The 18,689-nt window shown below is 41.1% G+C and overlaps 2 protein-coding genes across 7 annotated transcripts in view; both read left to right on the top strand.

The window, feature by feature from the left end:
* The window catches only part of PKIB (cAMP-dependent protein kinase inhibitor beta), a 54,080-nt gene extending 52,531 nt beyond the window's left edge, over positions 1 to 1,549 (top strand). For all 6 annotated transcript variants that reach the window (XM_069010872.1, XM_069010870.1, XM_069010871.1 and 3 more), the window contains exon 3: positions 690 to 1,549. In XM_069010872.1, the coding sequence (XP_068866973.1) occupies positions 690 to 775 (86 nt within the window). In that variant the 3' untranslated portion in view covers positions 776 to 1,549. The remainder of the gene's footprint in view (positions 1 to 689) is intronic.
* Positions 1,550 to 12,910: 11,361 nt separating this feature from the next.
* On the top strand, positions 12,911 to 16,510 carry FABP7 (fatty acid binding protein 7). Its single transcript, XM_069010869.1, has 4 exons — positions 12,911 to 13,143; positions 13,770 to 13,942; positions 14,586 to 14,687; positions 16,120 to 16,510. Exons 1-4 carry the CDS (start codon positions 13,071 to 13,073, stop codon positions 16,168 to 16,170), a joined length of 399 nt encoding a protein of 132 aa, XP_068866970.1. The 5' UTR covers positions 12,911 to 13,070; the 3' UTR covers positions 16,171 to 16,510.
* The last annotated feature ends 2,179 nt before the right edge of the window (positions 16,511 to 18,689 follow it).

The raw sequence follows: 18,689 nt of genomic DNA, 5'->3' as shown, positions 1-18,689 counted from the left end.
GTTACCACTGGTACTACCATGTGGGACTTGAAGGTAATATGAAAATGATTATTATGGTTTGCAAGGAAATCAAGGCAAGAGGAGTTTCTGCTTCTCAGTGAGTAAACTTAATCAAAAGAAACAGCCTGGAACAATTCATATAATGATCAGAGACACTGGGGAGCTTCTATTTATATCAGTCCTGTAAGAATTCAACTCTAATCTGTGGAAAAGTGAACTTCCAACTCAGAGCAACAAAAAATCCCCCATCTTGTAAAGACAGGGTGAATTCATGCAGGTATTTCTTGTCAAAGGTCAGACAGATAACTGGCATGTCCATAAACTGTAATGTTATCTACCTGAAACCATACAGTGCTCAAAGGAATGAAATACTCTAATTTGATTTTGGAAACGACCCAGAAAAAAAAGTAATAACAGTAATACAAAGCTATTTCAATTTTTACAGCCAAATGCACATTGATCAGCCTGTGCAAGAAGTGGGCAAATCAACAGCAATAGGCAGCGGCTTTTAGAAGATGCCTCTGAAAGTTCTTTATCTCTTGAGTTAATCTCTCCTTCTAAAGCACCCATGACTGTGGTAGTAAAGAGTCAGTCCCAACAGAGATGATCAGTGAACCCAAATATTTGGCTGCAGTAAAAAAGCTGTGAGAATATGTGTGGTATAAATGTTTAATTCTGTCTCTGTTTAGATGCAGGAGCAGAGGGCGGAGAAGTGTCATCATCCAAAGCCTTGCTGGAAAGTCAAGAGGCGGAAGGAAAATGCAATGATTCCTAACACCTAAGGACTTCTGGGTTAATGAAGCCCATCAACAGACTTCCCAGTTTCCCTGTGTCACCCCTTCTGAAGTGTGGTAGCAACTTTAGCAGCACAGACATGACTTTGCAACACAGTTATACCTAGATGATTTGTGGATGGCATTCAGTTCTTTCTACTGTCATCCTTCAAAAGCAATGTTCTGCATATCCAAACAGGAAGAGAACTAAAGAATGTATCTCTTGTTTTCAGCTTCCTCTCTTGTTTTGGTTATAGTATTCATCCTTACTAATCTCCTTTGACAGTTTCAATTAATATACCTAGGAGATGTACCAGGAACTAATCATTGTTTCAAAATAAAAATCCTGTTTCTTAATTTCCCAGATCAGCTTCTTCCTCTCTGACATAGAGGTGTATCCATTCCCTCCAGTGTGATATTAAGTATATATTAGATCACAGACATTATCTGTAATTGATCTCCTGAGATTTTTGTTCTCATTAGACAATAGGTGTGAGAAAAAAAAACAAAACCATAAAATAAAATTTTCTCCTACTCCTGTCACCAGAAGGTTTTATAAACTACTTAAACATCAGTGTTTGTTTTCAGACTCTCCTTACTTCTGTTTGATTATGGCAGATCATCTCAGTTCTCCCACTCTTAGTAGTCTTGCCACTTTGGTCATTTGTTTTCATGCTGAATATTGTAGCTGTTCATGTGTATCTAAAGTAGCCATGTTTGTGTATGATGAAAATTGTTTAATATCACTGTAGAAATTAAATATCTATCATCTTTTCTGTCTTCGTTTGATTTCTTGATGTTTCTCCTGTAGGACAATATTTAAAGCCCAATAACACTTATTTTTTTATTTCATCTGAGTTTTACTTTGTTGTTTGCTGACAGTGAAAATATTTCAATCATTGTGATTTTTACAAAGATTTTAGGAAAGTTTTTTCTCTACTGAAAGGACTTGTTTTGCTTTGGAGATCATGCTCTTGAAAATACTTGGCATTCATTCCCGATTGTAGGAAACCTGAGATTCAGGTACAGACATGAACCTTCATGATTCCGGGGCAGCAGCCACTTATGTACATCACGAAAACATCTCTGATGGGTACATCTCACATTTGACTAGTATTCCAGTCAAATATATCTATGAAATATTTGTGTAATCTAAACCTGGCAGAGAGCCTGTAACAGCTCAAGAGAGCTTGTAAGGCACAACTTTCATTCCTGCTGTGCATTTACTCACACCCTGCCTTTTGGGCACCATTCAATAAAGCATCCAGTTTAATTCAACTGAACTGACCTGTTTTCATTTAATAAGTGCAACATCCCAATTTTTTTTTCAGATTTGGACAGGTAAAATAACTGACTCCACTGGATCAAAACAGGTGGCTTAAGAAAGTCTGAGAGACTGAACTAGCTGACACTGGAGGAACAGAGGTGAAAACCACAGTGGAGAGGGACTAGGAGGTAACTCTATTTGTGGTACACACTCTTGTTCTGGGTTGTAGTCCCATTCTCCTATACCAGCCCTCTTTATAGCATCCCAGTACATAAAATAGGTAAATTAAAATAAGTTGTGGTGATCCCATCAAAATCAAGTTTATGAGTATTACTGAAAAATAAGTCCTTATATGCTTTGCTCTTCTGGGTCATTGCCTATATCGAATTCTGCACTTCTTTCACAGTTGCAGCACTGGATGTATTTAGTTTATTCTCTGTTATAATACAGACACTGAAATTTGGGTTACAGGAATAGATACTTCAGGTACTTTGTTAGTCTAAGCTAGTTTGAATTTTTTTGCTATTAAAACACCAATTATGAACCAGCTGAACTTACAAATTATTCATGTGCTAATTTCTATATAAAAAAACCAACCTATAGCTGTATACATAAATGGTATTAACTGCTCACAAATGTATAGTTTACAACTAGTCAAGAATGCTCAACACCCTGGGCAATTTACTGTAAGCACTCTGGTGTTTATTTGTACTTGAGCTGTATGAACTTGTCGTTGAAAATATGTTGCATAGAAAGATGAAATTTAACAGAAAATTTAGAAAAATGCAGTAGTAAAAACTAAGGTTTAAAATGCAATTAAATTAAAACCAGGGCGAACATTTTTAAAAGATCTGTAATATGTTATATGTGTATTATCTAGTTGCAAATTAACCAAGTTACAAACACAGAAATGCTTCTTTGCCACGTGCATGTTCAGTTTGTGTCTAAACAATTATTAGTCTAGACTGCATGAAAGAGCTCTTTTGTAGTTAGTTGTAGCAGTAGGAGTATTTAAGTATGCCCGAATTTTACCAGATTTCTCCATTTGTGAGCCAGATGCATATTTCTGACCAGTATAAACTGATGCACAAACTGACTGGTGTGGGAGACATTGTACCGTATAAACTGTGGTCTTTGGAGCAGAGGTTATTAGTGGTGCATTTTTCTTGACTCAGGCAGATGGGAACTCACCCCTTTAGGCCTGTCTGGGAGGCTCTGTGCCATGCAGTCCAGTACTCTGGGACTTGGGCAGAGTGTGTCTTAAGCACAGCTAAAGTTGGGGAAGCTCTGGTTCATTTCCTTGTTAGCATACTGAAGACAGGTAACAGTGCTGCTAAACTTTGGCTGGGCCTGTAAAGAGCAAATGAAGTGCTTCTGAATATATTTGTCACTGAGCGAGTTGATCCAGTTTCAACCATTATCCAGGCTGTACCACCCTCCCCTTAGCTCAACTAATGGATACTAGATAACAGTGTATTCTCTTGACTCACGTGGCCACGAGTTATGGCCCTGAATCAGCAGGGTTATTTTAAAACATGCTTAACTGTAAATGCAGACAGGTTTCACAGGAGTCAATAGAACTACTTAGGTGCCTAAAATTAGGTACATACTTAATTACCTTGATAAATGACAGCAGCAAACTTCTATTAAGGCTAATCTGGTATTATAATGCATTAATCACAATTTCCATTCCAGCAAGTTTGGTACAGGTAATAGCACCTTTTTGATCATCTTACAGCACTATCCTGGGCTTTCATAAAGCAAAGAATTTCATATTAGTACTAAATAAAAAGGTAACTTTGTTGTCTCCATATTTTAGAACATAATGAAGCAATTATTCATTCTTACCCACTCAGCATGCAAAAAAAAAAAAAAAAAAAAAGGCAGGAAGTACCCTTGTAATTTTATTGCACATATATTAAACAATTTAGGTGTTTTGAATATATAGAATATTTGCCTTGATGTTTTCCAGATGTCATTAAGAATTTATAATTGCACTTGGTTACTTAAAAATTACAAGAGCAGTGGCTATAAGAGGTTTAAACTGCACTTTACCACTACAACCACTTTACCTACTACCATTAGTAGGCTAAATATCCTTTATGTACCATGAACATAAAGAGGAATACTTCAAGATTTAGCAAATTAATATTAGTTCATATTCCTCTCTTCTGTCTGCTAGTGTTCTGTGTGTGATAAAGCCTATGAAACAGAATTGAACAAAGACTTCTCCATGGATTTCTCCACTGGTGTGTTCAGTGAGCATAAGCCCCAGATGGTGGTGAGTGTGGATTCCCCCGGGTCCAGACAGCACAGACCAGTGAGGCTGAGCGCACCAGGGTCCCAGGGCACTTGCTCTCAAGTAGAAATAGCAAAGGCTTAAACTGTCCTGCCATCTAGTGGGATCTTCAGCCTGCCAGGTAGGCTGTGCAAGGCAGCGGAGGGAGAGAGGTTTAAGATGTCTCAAACCCAGCTGCAAACTGGGCTGGTCAGAGGCAAAATGTCTCTAGCTGATCCGACACATTCACTTCAGGAGTTTTTCTATGGGCCCAGAACCTTGGTGTCTCTGTACACAGAAGTCCGTGTGATTGCAAACAGGAGGCATCTTGTGTTTCAAACCGTAAACTCTTATTATAAAGCAGGTGTCCAAGTCTGGCTTCCAGCCTACCCTGCTTTAGGTGCCCACTCTGTGATTTGGGCTTGGGCGCAAATTCCACCACAGATTACTGTTTGGACCTTTTTTAGTGATAATTGTGTTTCATCTTCTCAACCTGAAGCTGTTCTACTTTGGCTAGCAATTAGCAATGACTGCTGAGAACTCCTACTTGACTATCTTGGTTCATTTCCCTCTTCAGCCCAGTGGGGACCAGTTTGTATCCCAATGGCTGAAAGCAACAGAAAGCCTGAAGGCCATCACTTCATCTTGGCAATGTGCCACATCCCGATGCCAGATCTCTGGATTTTAGTGCAAGACTTACATTTGATGGAATATGTTGTGGGGATTTTTTGTTGTTTGTGTGCTGTTTGCTTGTTGGGGGGGGAGGGGGCGGGGGCAGGGGTTACCTGTGTGCTGAGGGCTTTTCTATCTTAAACGTAGATATAATAATTGCTTGCAATGTAAAGGGCCCTCATGTGAGGATTTGGACGATCACTACCAGTGTTTTATTCCTGGGACTCTGCTGTGCAATGATTGATGCTGTAAATCCAGTGCTTATCATACAATGTATGGAAAAGCCAATCTGTGAGAGACTGGCTTGATCCTACTGTGCAGGGGCTACTGTGCTTTTATTTCCAGACTGTTTGGGCGTGTTTGTCAATGATACATGAGCAGAGTAAACATAAAAAGAAGGAGTATGTGAAGTGCTGCTAACGCCCAGCAGTACTAGAGAAGCAGTTTTCCAGTAACGGGCTCGGTTTCCCAAGAGCGCAGGAGCACCTTTTCCCGAGGGATGGGCTTCGCAGCCGGCAGCCGGCACCTCCCTTCCGGCGGGCACAAGATGGCGCCCGAGCCCGCGCCAGGCACACAGCCGAGCCCTCGCCTTCCTCACAGCCGAGCCCCTGTCCGCCCCCCGGCCCCCAGCTGCCCGGGCACGGCGGAGTTCGGGTCTCCTCCGGGATGATCGCTGGCGTGAGGAAGAGCGGGGGCTGTGGCAGCGCTGCGGAACGCAGGACGGGGCTCCCCACAGGCGCCGAGCGGTGGCGGCAGAGGGCGCCCTTGCCCTGGCGCGGCCTCGGTTCCAGCGGCCGCCGCGGCGGCTCCCCCCGCACGGGCCCTGGGCGCTGCAACTCCCGCGGCTTCCCAACCAGGGCAAGCGGGCTCAACAACCCATTCCCACCCCGTTCCTTCCTTCTCTCTTGATTTGCCGTCTAATTCCGTTCAAAGCTCACCTCCATCTGTTCCTTTACTTTCTTCAGTGCTCACCCCTTGCTTCACTCACACCTCGTTAAGCTCAACATCCACCGTGAGTGCTTTCAACGCCCAATACAAGAAATGAATCTCTTTAATTGCTTCTGTACTTGCTAAAATAAGATGGTAGAATGACAACTCATTGCTGTTCCTCCCAGGAAGTACTGGGTAAATGTTCCTTTATCAGACAGACTCATGAGAGACCTTTGAGCCAGGCACAGAACAGCCCTTGTCTCAAACACGGAGAGAGGGAAAGCTTCTGTGGGAAAAAATAGCATGTCGTTATACAAGTAGAGGTGGTGTTGCAATCTAAAAGAGTGCTGAAATAAGTTTCTTCCGGGCATCTTTTTTAAGACAGCCTTTGAACTTTGCATCTTTTTTTTTTTTTTTTCTTTTTTTTTTTTTTTTTAACATTGGCTGTTGTGACTAGAAACTTCTAGGTAAATTTATAAAGGATGATATGAAATGTTGGAATATAAGAAGGAGTATATTTAAGGGAGGGAAGACAAAAGACAATGAGATGGAGTTAAAAACATGAAAGTTGCACCATGCTTCCTCTCCATAGCCCTTCTTTGATCAGAACAGCTGAGCCAGTCATGGTGCGAGGAAGTTGGCCTGCTCCTGCACCCTTGACTGGCTCTGGACTCTGGATGTTTTGAGCTCTAGGTGCAAGGCTGATCAACCACCCAGGAAAGTTTCAAAGGTCTGGAAGAAGATGCTATTAGAAGCCTTGTTTAAATATTATGAGATTAGTTAATGATTTTGACAATAGAGGGTCTGGTTTATGTTTACTGTTGCCACACTGAGGGAAAAGTCTTTTGAAACATGTACACATGAATGTGTAGAATTAAAGGAATGGTGGCTGTATCTATACCTCCTCACTGGCACTTAGTGCAGTGCAGTCCACAAAGTGAGTGCCATGATTATCTAGGCAGGGCCTACATGGCGGTTTTCCTTTCTGTGTATATCTGTGTCTTTTCCCATAATAGACTCTGGATTTGGCAAAGTACAAACCCACACTTAGCAAGTAGGATGTGTTTTTAAGTTTCCTGGTATAGACTTGTCTATTGTGACCATCTCATGTGATTTCTTGCATAATCCAGGATACAGAACTTCTCTGAATTACTTCCTGCATCATGTCCAATAGCTGTGGTTGTTAGCATAGTTCACAATTTGCAGGGATGAAAAGTCTTGTAAGGCAGTTTGAAAGTCGGCCAAAGGGTTAAGTCTCCTCGCAGCTAGTATGCACTTCATTTTTAGTATAAACTTCTGTAGGTTTAACTTTCAGTCACTGGAGTTTTGTGTACCAAACTGAAGAGACCACTGTTTCTCTGGGATTGTCTCCAAACATCCAGTGTGACCAAACTTTCCCCAAGTTTGTCTTGGTACTAGTCCTTATTTAAAGCTAGTTATGAGCTATCTTAACCCTGCAATGCTTAAAATTGCTCTAAAATTTTGTGTTCCAGGATGTGCATGTATTTAGACTCATGAAAACTGAGAAATTACTCAGTGCTTGGTCACAAATCAACATGTAAAGCAGGGATATGGTTGCACTCTTGAATGAATCAAGTTAGGTATGTAATTCCAGCTAGGTCAGCCAGCAGGAGGTTACATTTCAAATACCTGATCTGTGTCAGGCATTTGTTCATCCATGACAGGCCCATAAATTGATAACCTAATTAAATTATTTATCAAGACTGTGGAATCCATATATTTCTCTGGATGCACTAACAGTGCTCTTTAGAACTTCTGAGGAAATGGCTTGCTCCAGGTGAGAGATTCTGATTTAGAGGACACAAACCCAGAGGAGTGTGGCTGGGAGATCACATCTGGCTCCAACAGGCTCTGACTGTGTCCTGTCAGTCCATAGCTCAGTGGAACAGAGGAAGACCTTAGGAATATCCAAATGCAGGTAGTTAATGAACTGAGTTTTAACTTTTCATCTGTTTTCAAAATTCACTGGTTGTTTTCTTAGATTTGAAATTCAGCCATATAAACCTGATTTTACTTTTTGCCTAAATCCCAGCTGGTACTGAGAGTAATTTCAGGATATTGTAGAAAATTGAATGCTTTGGTATGGACAAACTGAATGAAGGTACATTGAGCCATTCCAAAAATTTCTTAAATCCAGCCTTGCAGATGGCACAGTTGTCTTTTGTTTTGCTAAAGGATTTACCTTGGGATTTATTAGCTTGAGATTTATTATACTGAATTCCAAATAGACATACTTTTTTATGTATTTGACAGCCTCCATGGCATATTCTAGGGCTACAGAAAGAGAATATATTTATGACATATGACAAGTTAAACTTGTACCTTTGACACTGTAAAATTTATACTGATGATGATAAAATCATTCCCTCCTTTGCTATAATACAGAGTCCTTGGACCCATAATACAGAGGGTCTCTCTGTTCCACTAATATTCTCAGTAGTCTGCCCTGAACACCAAATTTATACGTCTCTCAGAATCCCCTGCAACAAGTCAAATGCAAGTCATCTAATCTCCTTAAACCTGTGGGCTATTTTTCCATTCCTCCTAGTAAGAATTATTTTAATGTAGTATGTCCACAGTATTCATATGCCTTCCAAATTCCTCTGAGTCATTATTACCCCTGAAATAGTCAGGTTGCTTATTTATACGATTTTGTTTCTTTCTTCCTTACCTTTGCCCATGCTGAAATTGTAAGCCTGGGAAGCTGATTTCTTGTATTGATTTTACAGTAACTAGACAGCTATTGTAAGTGACACCCAGTATCACACATTTCTGTTACATTTTAAAGGCTTTTAAATAGTTTTTCTACTCTTAAATGCAAAAGAAAGCAGAGACAAAAAATAACAAAGGCCTAATGACACAAAGTAACTGCATCTTCAATAAATTAAATTAGGAGCCAGGAAGGTGGCTGGCTTTAATGCAGGCTAATTCTTTGAGGAGAGTGTCTGTCTTGAGTCATCTAAATGTAAGTGATACAGTAATATTAAACAAGAGATAACAACCTCCCAAATGCCTTTTAGAAGCAGAGAACATCCTGGAGATATTTCATTGCATTTGCTTACTTTAAATCATTGTCGACCAGCTGTCCTCCCAGCTTAAACCAATCCAAATATATGTCTAATAGTTCATAATGAGGTATTAGTGGGTATTTACTTTCCAAGACCCTCCTAATCTCATGTCACACCAATTTGTAACATAAGAGAGAGTCTACAAGAATGAAATGCATGATCACAGACTACTTCATTTTCATCAATTAGCAACCAACACCAGAATTAGACCTTAACATGACTTGTGTCTAATGTTAGCCTGTCCTGGCATTATTTTGCTTGAGCTTTACAGTGGCAGGAAACCTGCTGAACATGTTCCTAAGTGGTGCCTAAGATACGTCATGCTCTTAGAAAGGATATGGTATAAACATGTCTTTCCTGCTCCTGCCTGCATTACCTTGCACATCGCCTATCATCTGGTCCAAAGCTCCAGCAAAGCCCTTCCCATACTGCATTTATGCAGTACAGAACTGGATTCATACAGATGCTTTGTACCTGGGGCCATTCTGTCACCACTTGCTTGTGCAGCTGCATAACTGGGTGTCTTCTCCAGGAGGCATTTATCTCTTGTTGAACCTGGGATTTCTAATGAGCTATCCGTTGATAGAATAAATAAACCTAGATATTTTCTGTGATTCATCAACAGCACTGAGATGGTTTATTTTTATTAGTGGGATCAGCAAATCTTTCAGACAACTAGAGGACATATGAGATAATTTTAGTTAAGAACTCTCTACTGCCCTGTTTGACATTAGATTTTTCTGCAGCACCAAAAACCAAATCACACTCAGCCCTGAAGTAACATCATCCCGTCTGACACAACAGCTACTCAGCTCTGTTCGTTTCTGTATTACACTGAGAACAAAGCTGCACAGAGATTCACAGCAGGGCTTCAAACAAGCTTCACATTTGCTGAAAATACCCTATAAAATGGAGGAAAATACCCTATAAAATGGAGGAAACTTTTCCTTTCATCTGCACATTATTTTCAGTTTCCTTAATTCAAAAGTAGCCCACTACATGTTTCATAATGCTAAGAGTTTAAAGAAATGTCTAAGTGAGTTAGGACCTTGAATCATGTTGGCTTCGATGGAATTCAATACCTAAAAGGCCTCTGAATGCCTACATCTGCTTTTGTACCAGGGGAGTTAGGCCCTGGTATCACTGCTGCCCTTTGTTGCACATATGGGTACAAGATGCTCTGCAGTTCCAGGACCTTCATTGCCAGAAATGTTTGAATAATGCTGTCATCACTACGTTATCTGAAGGTCTTATAACATAGTATCCCCTTAACATAGTATTCCTGGCTATTGTACTACAAAGATGGTGAAAGGACAGAGATGTAACTGAATTGGTGAAGCAAGAGTGCCCACCTGCATTAGATCCAGAGAGGGACAGAGCAAAAGGACAGATAAACTTGCATCAAATATTAGCTTCACTAATTTCCCTACTTTTCTACAGCCAGGCACAAAGCCTTTAGTGACTGGCTACAGTGATTAGATGTTCAGCAGTTCCTGACATAGATTACGAGGGGAATCCACACATGACAGAACCTCATGGTCAGAGGTTCTACCAGAGCAGCCCGGTGACCATCCTGTGGTGCTCCCTTCCTCCCCAATACCCCCACACCCTTTTTGTTTTCCTTTTTCCTGAAGAAGTAATTTTTGTTCTTTCAAGTACAGATTGAAGACTGAATGAGGCTGACAGCCTCATTCTCTGAGTGTCTGAGGGCATGTGAAGCAGGGATATAACATGGATGGGGGAAAAAGGTAGCCAAAAGCAGGTTGTGTGTCCTGTATTTGAAGGCTGAAGGTTAGAACAGTCTCACCCAATGGCCTTTGGAAGCAAAGATTACTCATTAGACAGGGATATCTTGCTGCAGAATTTTCATCTTTCAAGCAGGCCTTGTACAGGGAATGCAAGTGTGCCTACTCACACTGCTCATGTGGTGTAAAGGGTTTAGTGTAAAAGGTTTAGTGTAAAGGAGAATGAATCCCTGGGTGTTCAGAATCTGCAGAGATACTGTTCATCATGGGAGTACAGTCTTTTAAACCCATCCAACTGCTGACAGTACAAAAGAAACTCCAAGCTGATCTCTTGTGCAGCAACCTAAAATGCACACCAGGTCAGTGTATTTCACACTGTGATCTCTGTTTCAGCCATAGTGAAGCATTTATGTAATCAAGATGACTTGTACTAGTTTTTGATGTTAGCATAACACTTGCATAAGAGTCCACAATCAAACACAGGGCATAAGATGCTGTGGAAAACATTTTGAACTGTGGCTTGTCACCCTAAAAAGGAGTCAATAATGTAACATTTCCTACTGTTGATTTATGCTGGTCCCAAATCATCACTAACACAGACAGGTGGGATCTCACCATCATAAAACATGATGTAAAGACTTTGGCAACCTTTCCACTTAAGAAGGAATGTGAACATTTTAGCAGAACCTATTTTATATTTGAAGCATGATGCACAGTGTTAAAGAATGTATTTTTCTTAAGAAATTCTTATGTGCTTCCTTCCCCTTAAGGGAGGGTCATCACTCTAGATACTTGTTTTAGTTAAATACATTGAGAAATCCTCACAGAACAGAGCTGTCCCATCAGTTTAGGTATGACTGCTTAAATTAGGAAGCATCCTGAAATGTCTGCCTCCCAAATGCCCAGGCTGCAGCACTGTCTGGAATAAGGTGCAAGGCAGAAGTGTCCTTGTGGAGTCCAGCCAGCAGTGGTGGCACTGAATCATTTTCAGGAGTTTTATATCACAAAGTCCATGAGACCGGTTGTATACAACAAGCCCCAACGAGCACAGACAGCATGAGCTCTCCCAGGCTCTGTGCACACATCTGCACCAGAATAATAAACAGGGGCTCCAGGGATACTGCAAACAAAATCTGTTGGAAGGGTTGGAAGGGATCATCCAGTTCCAAGCCCCCTGCCATGGTCAGGGACTGTTCCACTAGTCCAGGCTGCTCAAAGCCCCATCCAACCTGGCATGTTTAAATTAATTTCCCATCAAAAACATCACTTACCCTACACCCAAAGAATGTGCCATACTAGAAGAGCCTGAAAGAAATACAAATGATGGTCAAAAACTAATTAAAAAACATTAGAAAATATTCATAATTATTTATATTTTGTATGGCTGAACTAGGTAGAAAATTGTTGAGGTTTTGTTCCTAAATCACGTAAATTCTCTTTCACTTAGTCCCTGAGTTTTGTTGCAAGAGCTGAAGTGCTAGATTCACTATTCTGGAATTCATCCAAGCCATAAGTCAGGAAAAGCTGACACCGTGGGATGTCCCACAGAGACAGGCTGCTTTTTGAAAAGCACTCAAAATGAGACAAGGTGACCCCTAATGCCTTCAACAAATTTCAAAGGATAACTAGAAGGAAGACATTCTCTCTCTTGCAGGGAAAAAAAAAAAAAAGAAAAAAAAAAAAAGAGAGAGAAAGGAAAAGAAAGAGTTTTAAGCTCTTTTCCTTTTTCTTCATTCTTAATTCTCCAAATGCTAACAGTTGTGGAGCCAAGATGCTGTTTCGAGCCAGTGACAGCAAATACCAAGTTCAGACAGCGTCCATACACATGCCATTGTGGGTAAAGGGATCTGCACTTGGCCAGGATCAAAATGGGCTTGAAAATCTTCTTGGGAAAACTTTTGGAGGTGGTGTCCTGCAGTAGCGTTACGATCGTGTGTTTTCACTCAGTAGCCTTTCGCGTTGGGTTCCCGCTTCTCGTTTTGCCCGCACGCTCATTTAGCAGCGAGGCGGGCGGGCGGGCGGGGGTGCCCCCGGGGCGGCTCAGGGGAGGAGCGGCGCGGCAGGCGGAGGCACCCCCCCTCCCTGCCCCCTTCACGTCCTGCCGGCTCCCGGCCGGGCACCCGGCGCCCCCTCCCCGCCGGCGGGAGCGCCCTCCCCCGACGGTGCGGGCGTCTCGGCGGCGGCCCTCGGGGGCGGGCCGCGGCCACCCCCGCCTCCGGCCCCCCGCCGGGCGCCGGCTTTAAATGCGGGGCGGCGCGACGGCACCGGTGCTCTTGCCACCACCGGCACCGCGCTTGGAACACGTAGCCGGCCGCCATGGTCGAGGCTTTCTGCGCCACCTGGAAGTTGGTGGACAGCCACAACTTCGACGAGTATATGAAGGCACTGGGTAGGTACGGCCGGGTGGCGGCACCTTAGGAAACCTTGCAATTTTGCACCATCAAAAAAAAAAAAAAAAATTGAAAAGGCTCTCCCCCATTGCCAGAGGTGTAGGTGAGACGCTGGCAGCAGTGGTGGTGATGGAGGGGGTGGTTGTGGCGGCTGTGCTTCTTATCCGTAGAGCTAATTCTATGCGGACCATTCACCTGGGCGGTCGGGTGTGTTTGTGTGGGACAGGTTCCGGGAAATGTCCCCGGGCTAAGGGAAGCGTGTGAAAAACGAGCACGTGCTGCCTGCGGATAAGTTTGAAACAAACACGCAAAAAAGAAATCATTATGCTGGAGTGATAAGGAATTGAAACTCTGAGCAGCAGAAGCGATCGCGGCCGTGCGTGTGACCGCGGGCGGAGTGCGGTGCTGCCGTGCTCGGCGGCGAGGGAGGGCGCGGAGCTACAGCTGGGCGGACAGTAGCAGTGGATACTCGCGGTACAAGGGCACCAGAGAAGCAGACGGCAGCGTTTCACAGGGATAGCCCGCAGCTGTAGAGCGGGGTAAAAGATCTCTGTACCTCGATATCTAGAAAAAAAAGCAAAAACTCCCATTTTTATGGATTTCTCTTTTCCCTTGAATGGTCTAGGAGTGGGGTTTGCAACACGGCAGGTGGGGAATGTGACTAAACCCACTGTGATTATCAGCAGCGAGGGGGACAAAGTAGTGATCAGAACTCAAAGCACTTTCAAAAACACAGAGATCAGCTTTAAACTTGGAGAGGAATTTGATGAAACTACCCCCGACGATAGAAACTGCAAAGTAAGTGAACTCTGGGGCTGCAGTTGCCTCTCTTTTTCTTCCTACCCCGCCCCCAGGCTCTGCCTTTGGTACAGTCAAAGGAAAAAATGTAACTTCTGATGCTACTAGTTTTAGAGCACTGCAAAGGACAGGAGGAAAAAAAAAAAAAAAAAAAAAGGCAAGATTGAGCCTTGCTTGCCCTGCCCGCTTACACCATGCCTTTTCTGAGTGTATCACGTTGCCAGCTCCCTGTCTGCCTTCCAGTGTCAACTGATTGTGTTAGTTGCTTGTCTCACAAGCCAAATATCATCTGGCATAACTTTTCGCAGTCAAAATAGTCAGATGCCTCTTTTGAGGTATAACCTTTGGGAGCTTAACATCAAATATTATTCCAAGGCACATCTGAAGTGGGATCTTGTGAGACTAGAACTCAAAGGAAACAACTTTTTCATCCTTTGACACAAACAAGAATTGTGTGGATTTCATGCTTAAAACGAGGATGATTCATAGCCTTGGCTTTAAAATGGCTGGGACTACTTTATCATTCTAGATCCACATCCATCTGTAGAAGAGAATTCAATAGAACAGTGCATGCTGAATGTGTGAGCAGAATCCCAAGTACCCAAAATAAAGGCATGTCTTTGTTTTTCTTGGTATCTCACAGTCAGTTGTGACCCTGGATGGAGAGAAGCTAGTGCACATACAGAAATGGGATGGCAAAGAGACAAACTTTGTGAGAGAAATAAAGGATGGCAAAATGGTAATGGTAAGTATAAAGCACACTGAGCATTTGCATGCACCGCAAACACTCCCAACTTACCCTTATCTCAAGCTTTGTGAACAGTGTGACTTAGACACAAATCGTTAAACTAATTGGTGGGGAAAGCTAGCAGAGACTCTTCAAATATTTATTTTGTTTTGCTTTGTGTATTGTTTTACTGACAATTAAAAAATTGTTAGTGGCTTTAGGCAGGCTAGGCTGTGGATTTCCAGAGTATATGTGTTCTTTCTAGACTTCTGTGTAAATACCCAAGAAAAAAAGTCCTGGTGAGCTTGTAATGATACAAAGTTGTTGATTATATAGAAAATTATCTGTTGCCAGTGGCAATTTAGACTTCTTTAAAAACTTGTTTTATGTATGCACACATAAATAGTATTTAATTACACAGAACAAGTAGTTTCCTATGAAAATAAAATTACAATATAGCTAATAGCATTTTCATGTTTAATAATAAAGGTTTTAGCCCTCCTATCTTATTAAAAACGATGATAAACTGTGTGGAGAAAAGTCTGAGTTTAAATTCACCTGCTTTTCCTGACTTTTTAGAAACAAGAGTATGGGGTGAATAAATGTTGTAAGTTACTACACAGGATAGCACTTCTCATGGCACACAGATGTAGGTTTCAAAAATGTGTTTAGCTATACTAATCCATCAGACTTGTTTGTTGGAGAAGACCAGTTATTTTGTTTCCTAAATACTTCAGAAAGTATCTGTGTGGATGAAGACTTGCAAATAATACAAACTTTAAAACATAGTGAAACACAATGTGACAAGTTTTTCAAGGGAAAACACATGCTTTGCTTTTTGAAGCAGCTATGCACAAATCACACAAATACAGAAAATCTTGTCTTTTGTAATTGGAATACAGTGAGGTGCCCTGTTCTACTTCAGGAAATACCTCCAGAATGCACACTGTAGTTGGTGTTCTGCACAACTGCAGTGTCTAGAGTATTTGGTAGTTCTAGCTACACAGGGTACAGAATGCATTTTTTTAAGATGAGGTTCTCCTAGAGTTTATACCTATGCATAATAGTATAGAGGCCTTGGAATTTTAGACTGCACATCTTAGTGGGATAAGCTTTGGGAAAATAAGTGTTAAGTCTGTATTAAAATAATGCTATATTTAAAAGAATTAAACAGTAAATTTAATTTAATTTTTAACAGCCTCCTTGTAAATGTGCATTATGTGTTTCTTGGGTGTGAGAGCAGCAAGGAAAAAGTATCATTTCTTATGGGAACCATAACTAAGGCTTGGCTTCTTGTTCATTTAAAGTGTTAATAATCTAGATCTATTTGTTTTTCTATAAATTAAATAATGTAAACCAACCTTGATCCAGTATGGACTTCATAATGTGTTAAACCATTATAGAAAATCGTCCAGCCTCTAACATGTCTGTCTTTTCCTTGGACTTGCAGACTCTCACCTTCGGTGATGTGGTTGCTGTTCGTCACTATGAGAAAGCGTAGAGTTTACCTGACTTCTGTCCAGATGTTACTTCTGCTGGATGGATTAATGTCCTGCCCATAATTGATCATAGCTAAAATGCACATTTCTGGCATGAAAGGTTAATAATTTTTTTTTTTTTTTGGGGGGGGGGGATGTTTTTTATAAAAAACAAGAAAAAAACCAAAACATTATGCTATCAAATTGGTGTACTTGTGCTGTATAGTGAAAACAGGTTAAACTTGGCATTAAATTTCTGGAACACTTGCCTCTCCTTTTTTTTTTTTTTTTTACAGTAAATGGAAAATATTTGAATTGTTTTGGAATGCAGATCAAACAAATTAAAAATTTTTTTTAACTCTTCTTCTTTTGTATTTAATCAGCTAACATTCCAGTGTCCCGGAGGGAGGTGTTCAAAGTTCTTTTTTCTGAGTAAAAGGACAGAAAAGCATGTGGTACACAATGGTGCAGTAGCCTTTCTATGAAGTATAGAGTACTTGGGGAAATGAAAAATTGACTTTGTTGGCTTTTTGCTGAAGAAATCTAAACTAACTGTATTTATGTAGACAGAGAAGTGAGATGTTCACATTGGTTTCAGCTCTCCTCTTCCCTGGGAACTTGTTACTCAGTGCATGTTAAGATCAATAAATTGGCAGATGATGTTCCAGAGTTCATAGAGTTTTGGTTTTAATAGTTAAAGATTTTTTAATTTGTTTTGCTAGGTTTGGGTGTTTTGTTTTTGTTTTTGTTTTTTTTGCTAATATGCAAATATTGAAGTCTTTCACAGGGTGGGAGGAAAGGGTCAACATGCTAACTCCCTTACATCAGTCTCGACAGGAATGGTGGGAAAACAGTACAACATGAACCTACTGCAATTCCCCTCCCTGAACTGTTGTTTCATAGCTAATATGTACAAGAGATAACAATTTGCACTGTGAGCAATTTAAAATAAAAATAAAATTAAATTAAACCCTTATGCCTGAACAAGATCAGAGTGGGGAAAACTGCCTTACACTTAGGAAAATTGAAACAGATTTTTGGCAGCATGGAGGAGATTGTTTGGATAGTCCATGTTTTTTAAATACTGACTCAGAGAACCACATGGACGTGTAGCTACCTACAGCCTTGTAAACAAAGGCAGAGATGAGCTGTAGATTTAGCTGGTCATTGCTCTGTGAGTAGTGCATGTGGCTGCAGTGGGAAGTGCAGGATGGGCATCCTGCCCAACTTCCCAGCCCTCATCCTTCAGATCTGCTGAGTGATATGAGAAGAGGCTTCTTGCTTCCCTGGATAGATAGGAAAACATGGGCAACTAATCTGGTAGAAGTTTACAGATAACTGGCACAAATAAAAAATTCAGTGTTGTTAGCTTTATTTTTTCACAAAAACCTGTTTGAAAGTAATATTCAAGTTTGTTTTCTCTTGTGGGGAACACTATACATCTAGAAAACAAAGTCCTTAGTTATCAACCTTTATAAATATCTTTTATTTGGTGGGCATTGATAGTTTTTAAAATCTAGGTGCTATCTTTTTTCAAACATAGAAATGAAAAGTAGAACATGTTCCAGTGCTATGGGGAGCTCCACTCTCTGTGCTATGGGCTGTTTCACTGGTATAGTGCGAGTTATGTTTTAGCAGCATCTTCTGCCCTTTGGCTTTATCAATCCATATTTAATCAGCAGATTCACTATCTAATACAGCCTTCATCTGCCTCCCTCCTGCCGCTGCCTTCTTGCCTGTGGGTGCATTTGCCACATGATAGTCTTTACCAGCCACCCTTTCTCAGAAAGCTGTGAGCAGCTGCTTTTCCCTCTTCACTGGTGTAAACAGACTTGCTTTCCCAATACTGGCATTCATCTTCACAACAAATGATTTGTGGGGTCATGAATTAAAAAACCTAGGTTTTTTTCTTAAATATGAGGAAAAGAACACAGACGTAAATTGTTAAGATTTGGTTTACAAATAAGCCCTGAATGGTAAACATTTTGTGTTACAGTTACTTTTAAACAAAGAGAAAAGGTAGCCTTTTAAACAAAAGCTACTTTTCCCTATTTAAATGTAAATAATATTAGTGTCAAATTAAATAAGGAAAAGCGGAGAAGTGGTGCCTATGAAGTAACTAATACTGCTCAGAGGAGTGGAAAAGAGGGTAATATACTGACACATGGGACCTCCAGCTGCCGCTTACACAGCTTTGCAGAGCCCTGGAATGCAAGTCTCAAAGGAACAGCACAGTGAGCAGTGGGACATTTCAGGGTAGCCACAGGATCCATGACATTATTATTGTGATCTTCTCCTAAAACTGACACCAAGTCCGCTTTCTCTATATGGAACTACTTTGACTTCAATAAACAGCAGTTCTGAAAGCCTTGGCAGTGGAGACTTGTATTTACAACATACCTCATCACTCCCCTGGAGCTATACTAAAGGTGCACTTAATAGTATATTTCATCAAGTTGGGGTTGTTTTTGGTTTGGTGGAGGTGTTTGTTTGTTTGTTTTGTTGTTGTTTTGTTTGGTCTTGGGTTTTTTTGAAAGCTTTA

This window comes from Aphelocoma coerulescens, chromosome 3 (assembly GCF_041296385.1).
Source record: "Aphelocoma coerulescens isolate FSJ_1873_10779 chromosome 3, UR_Acoe_1.0, whole genome shotgun sequence".
In the NCBI taxonomy this organism is placed as follows: Eukaryota; Metazoa; Chordata; class Aves; order Passeriformes; family Corvidae; genus Aphelocoma; species Aphelocoma coerulescens.
Note: the sequence above shows the minus strand (reverse complement) of the source record. Positions and strands in the feature narration are given on the sequence as shown.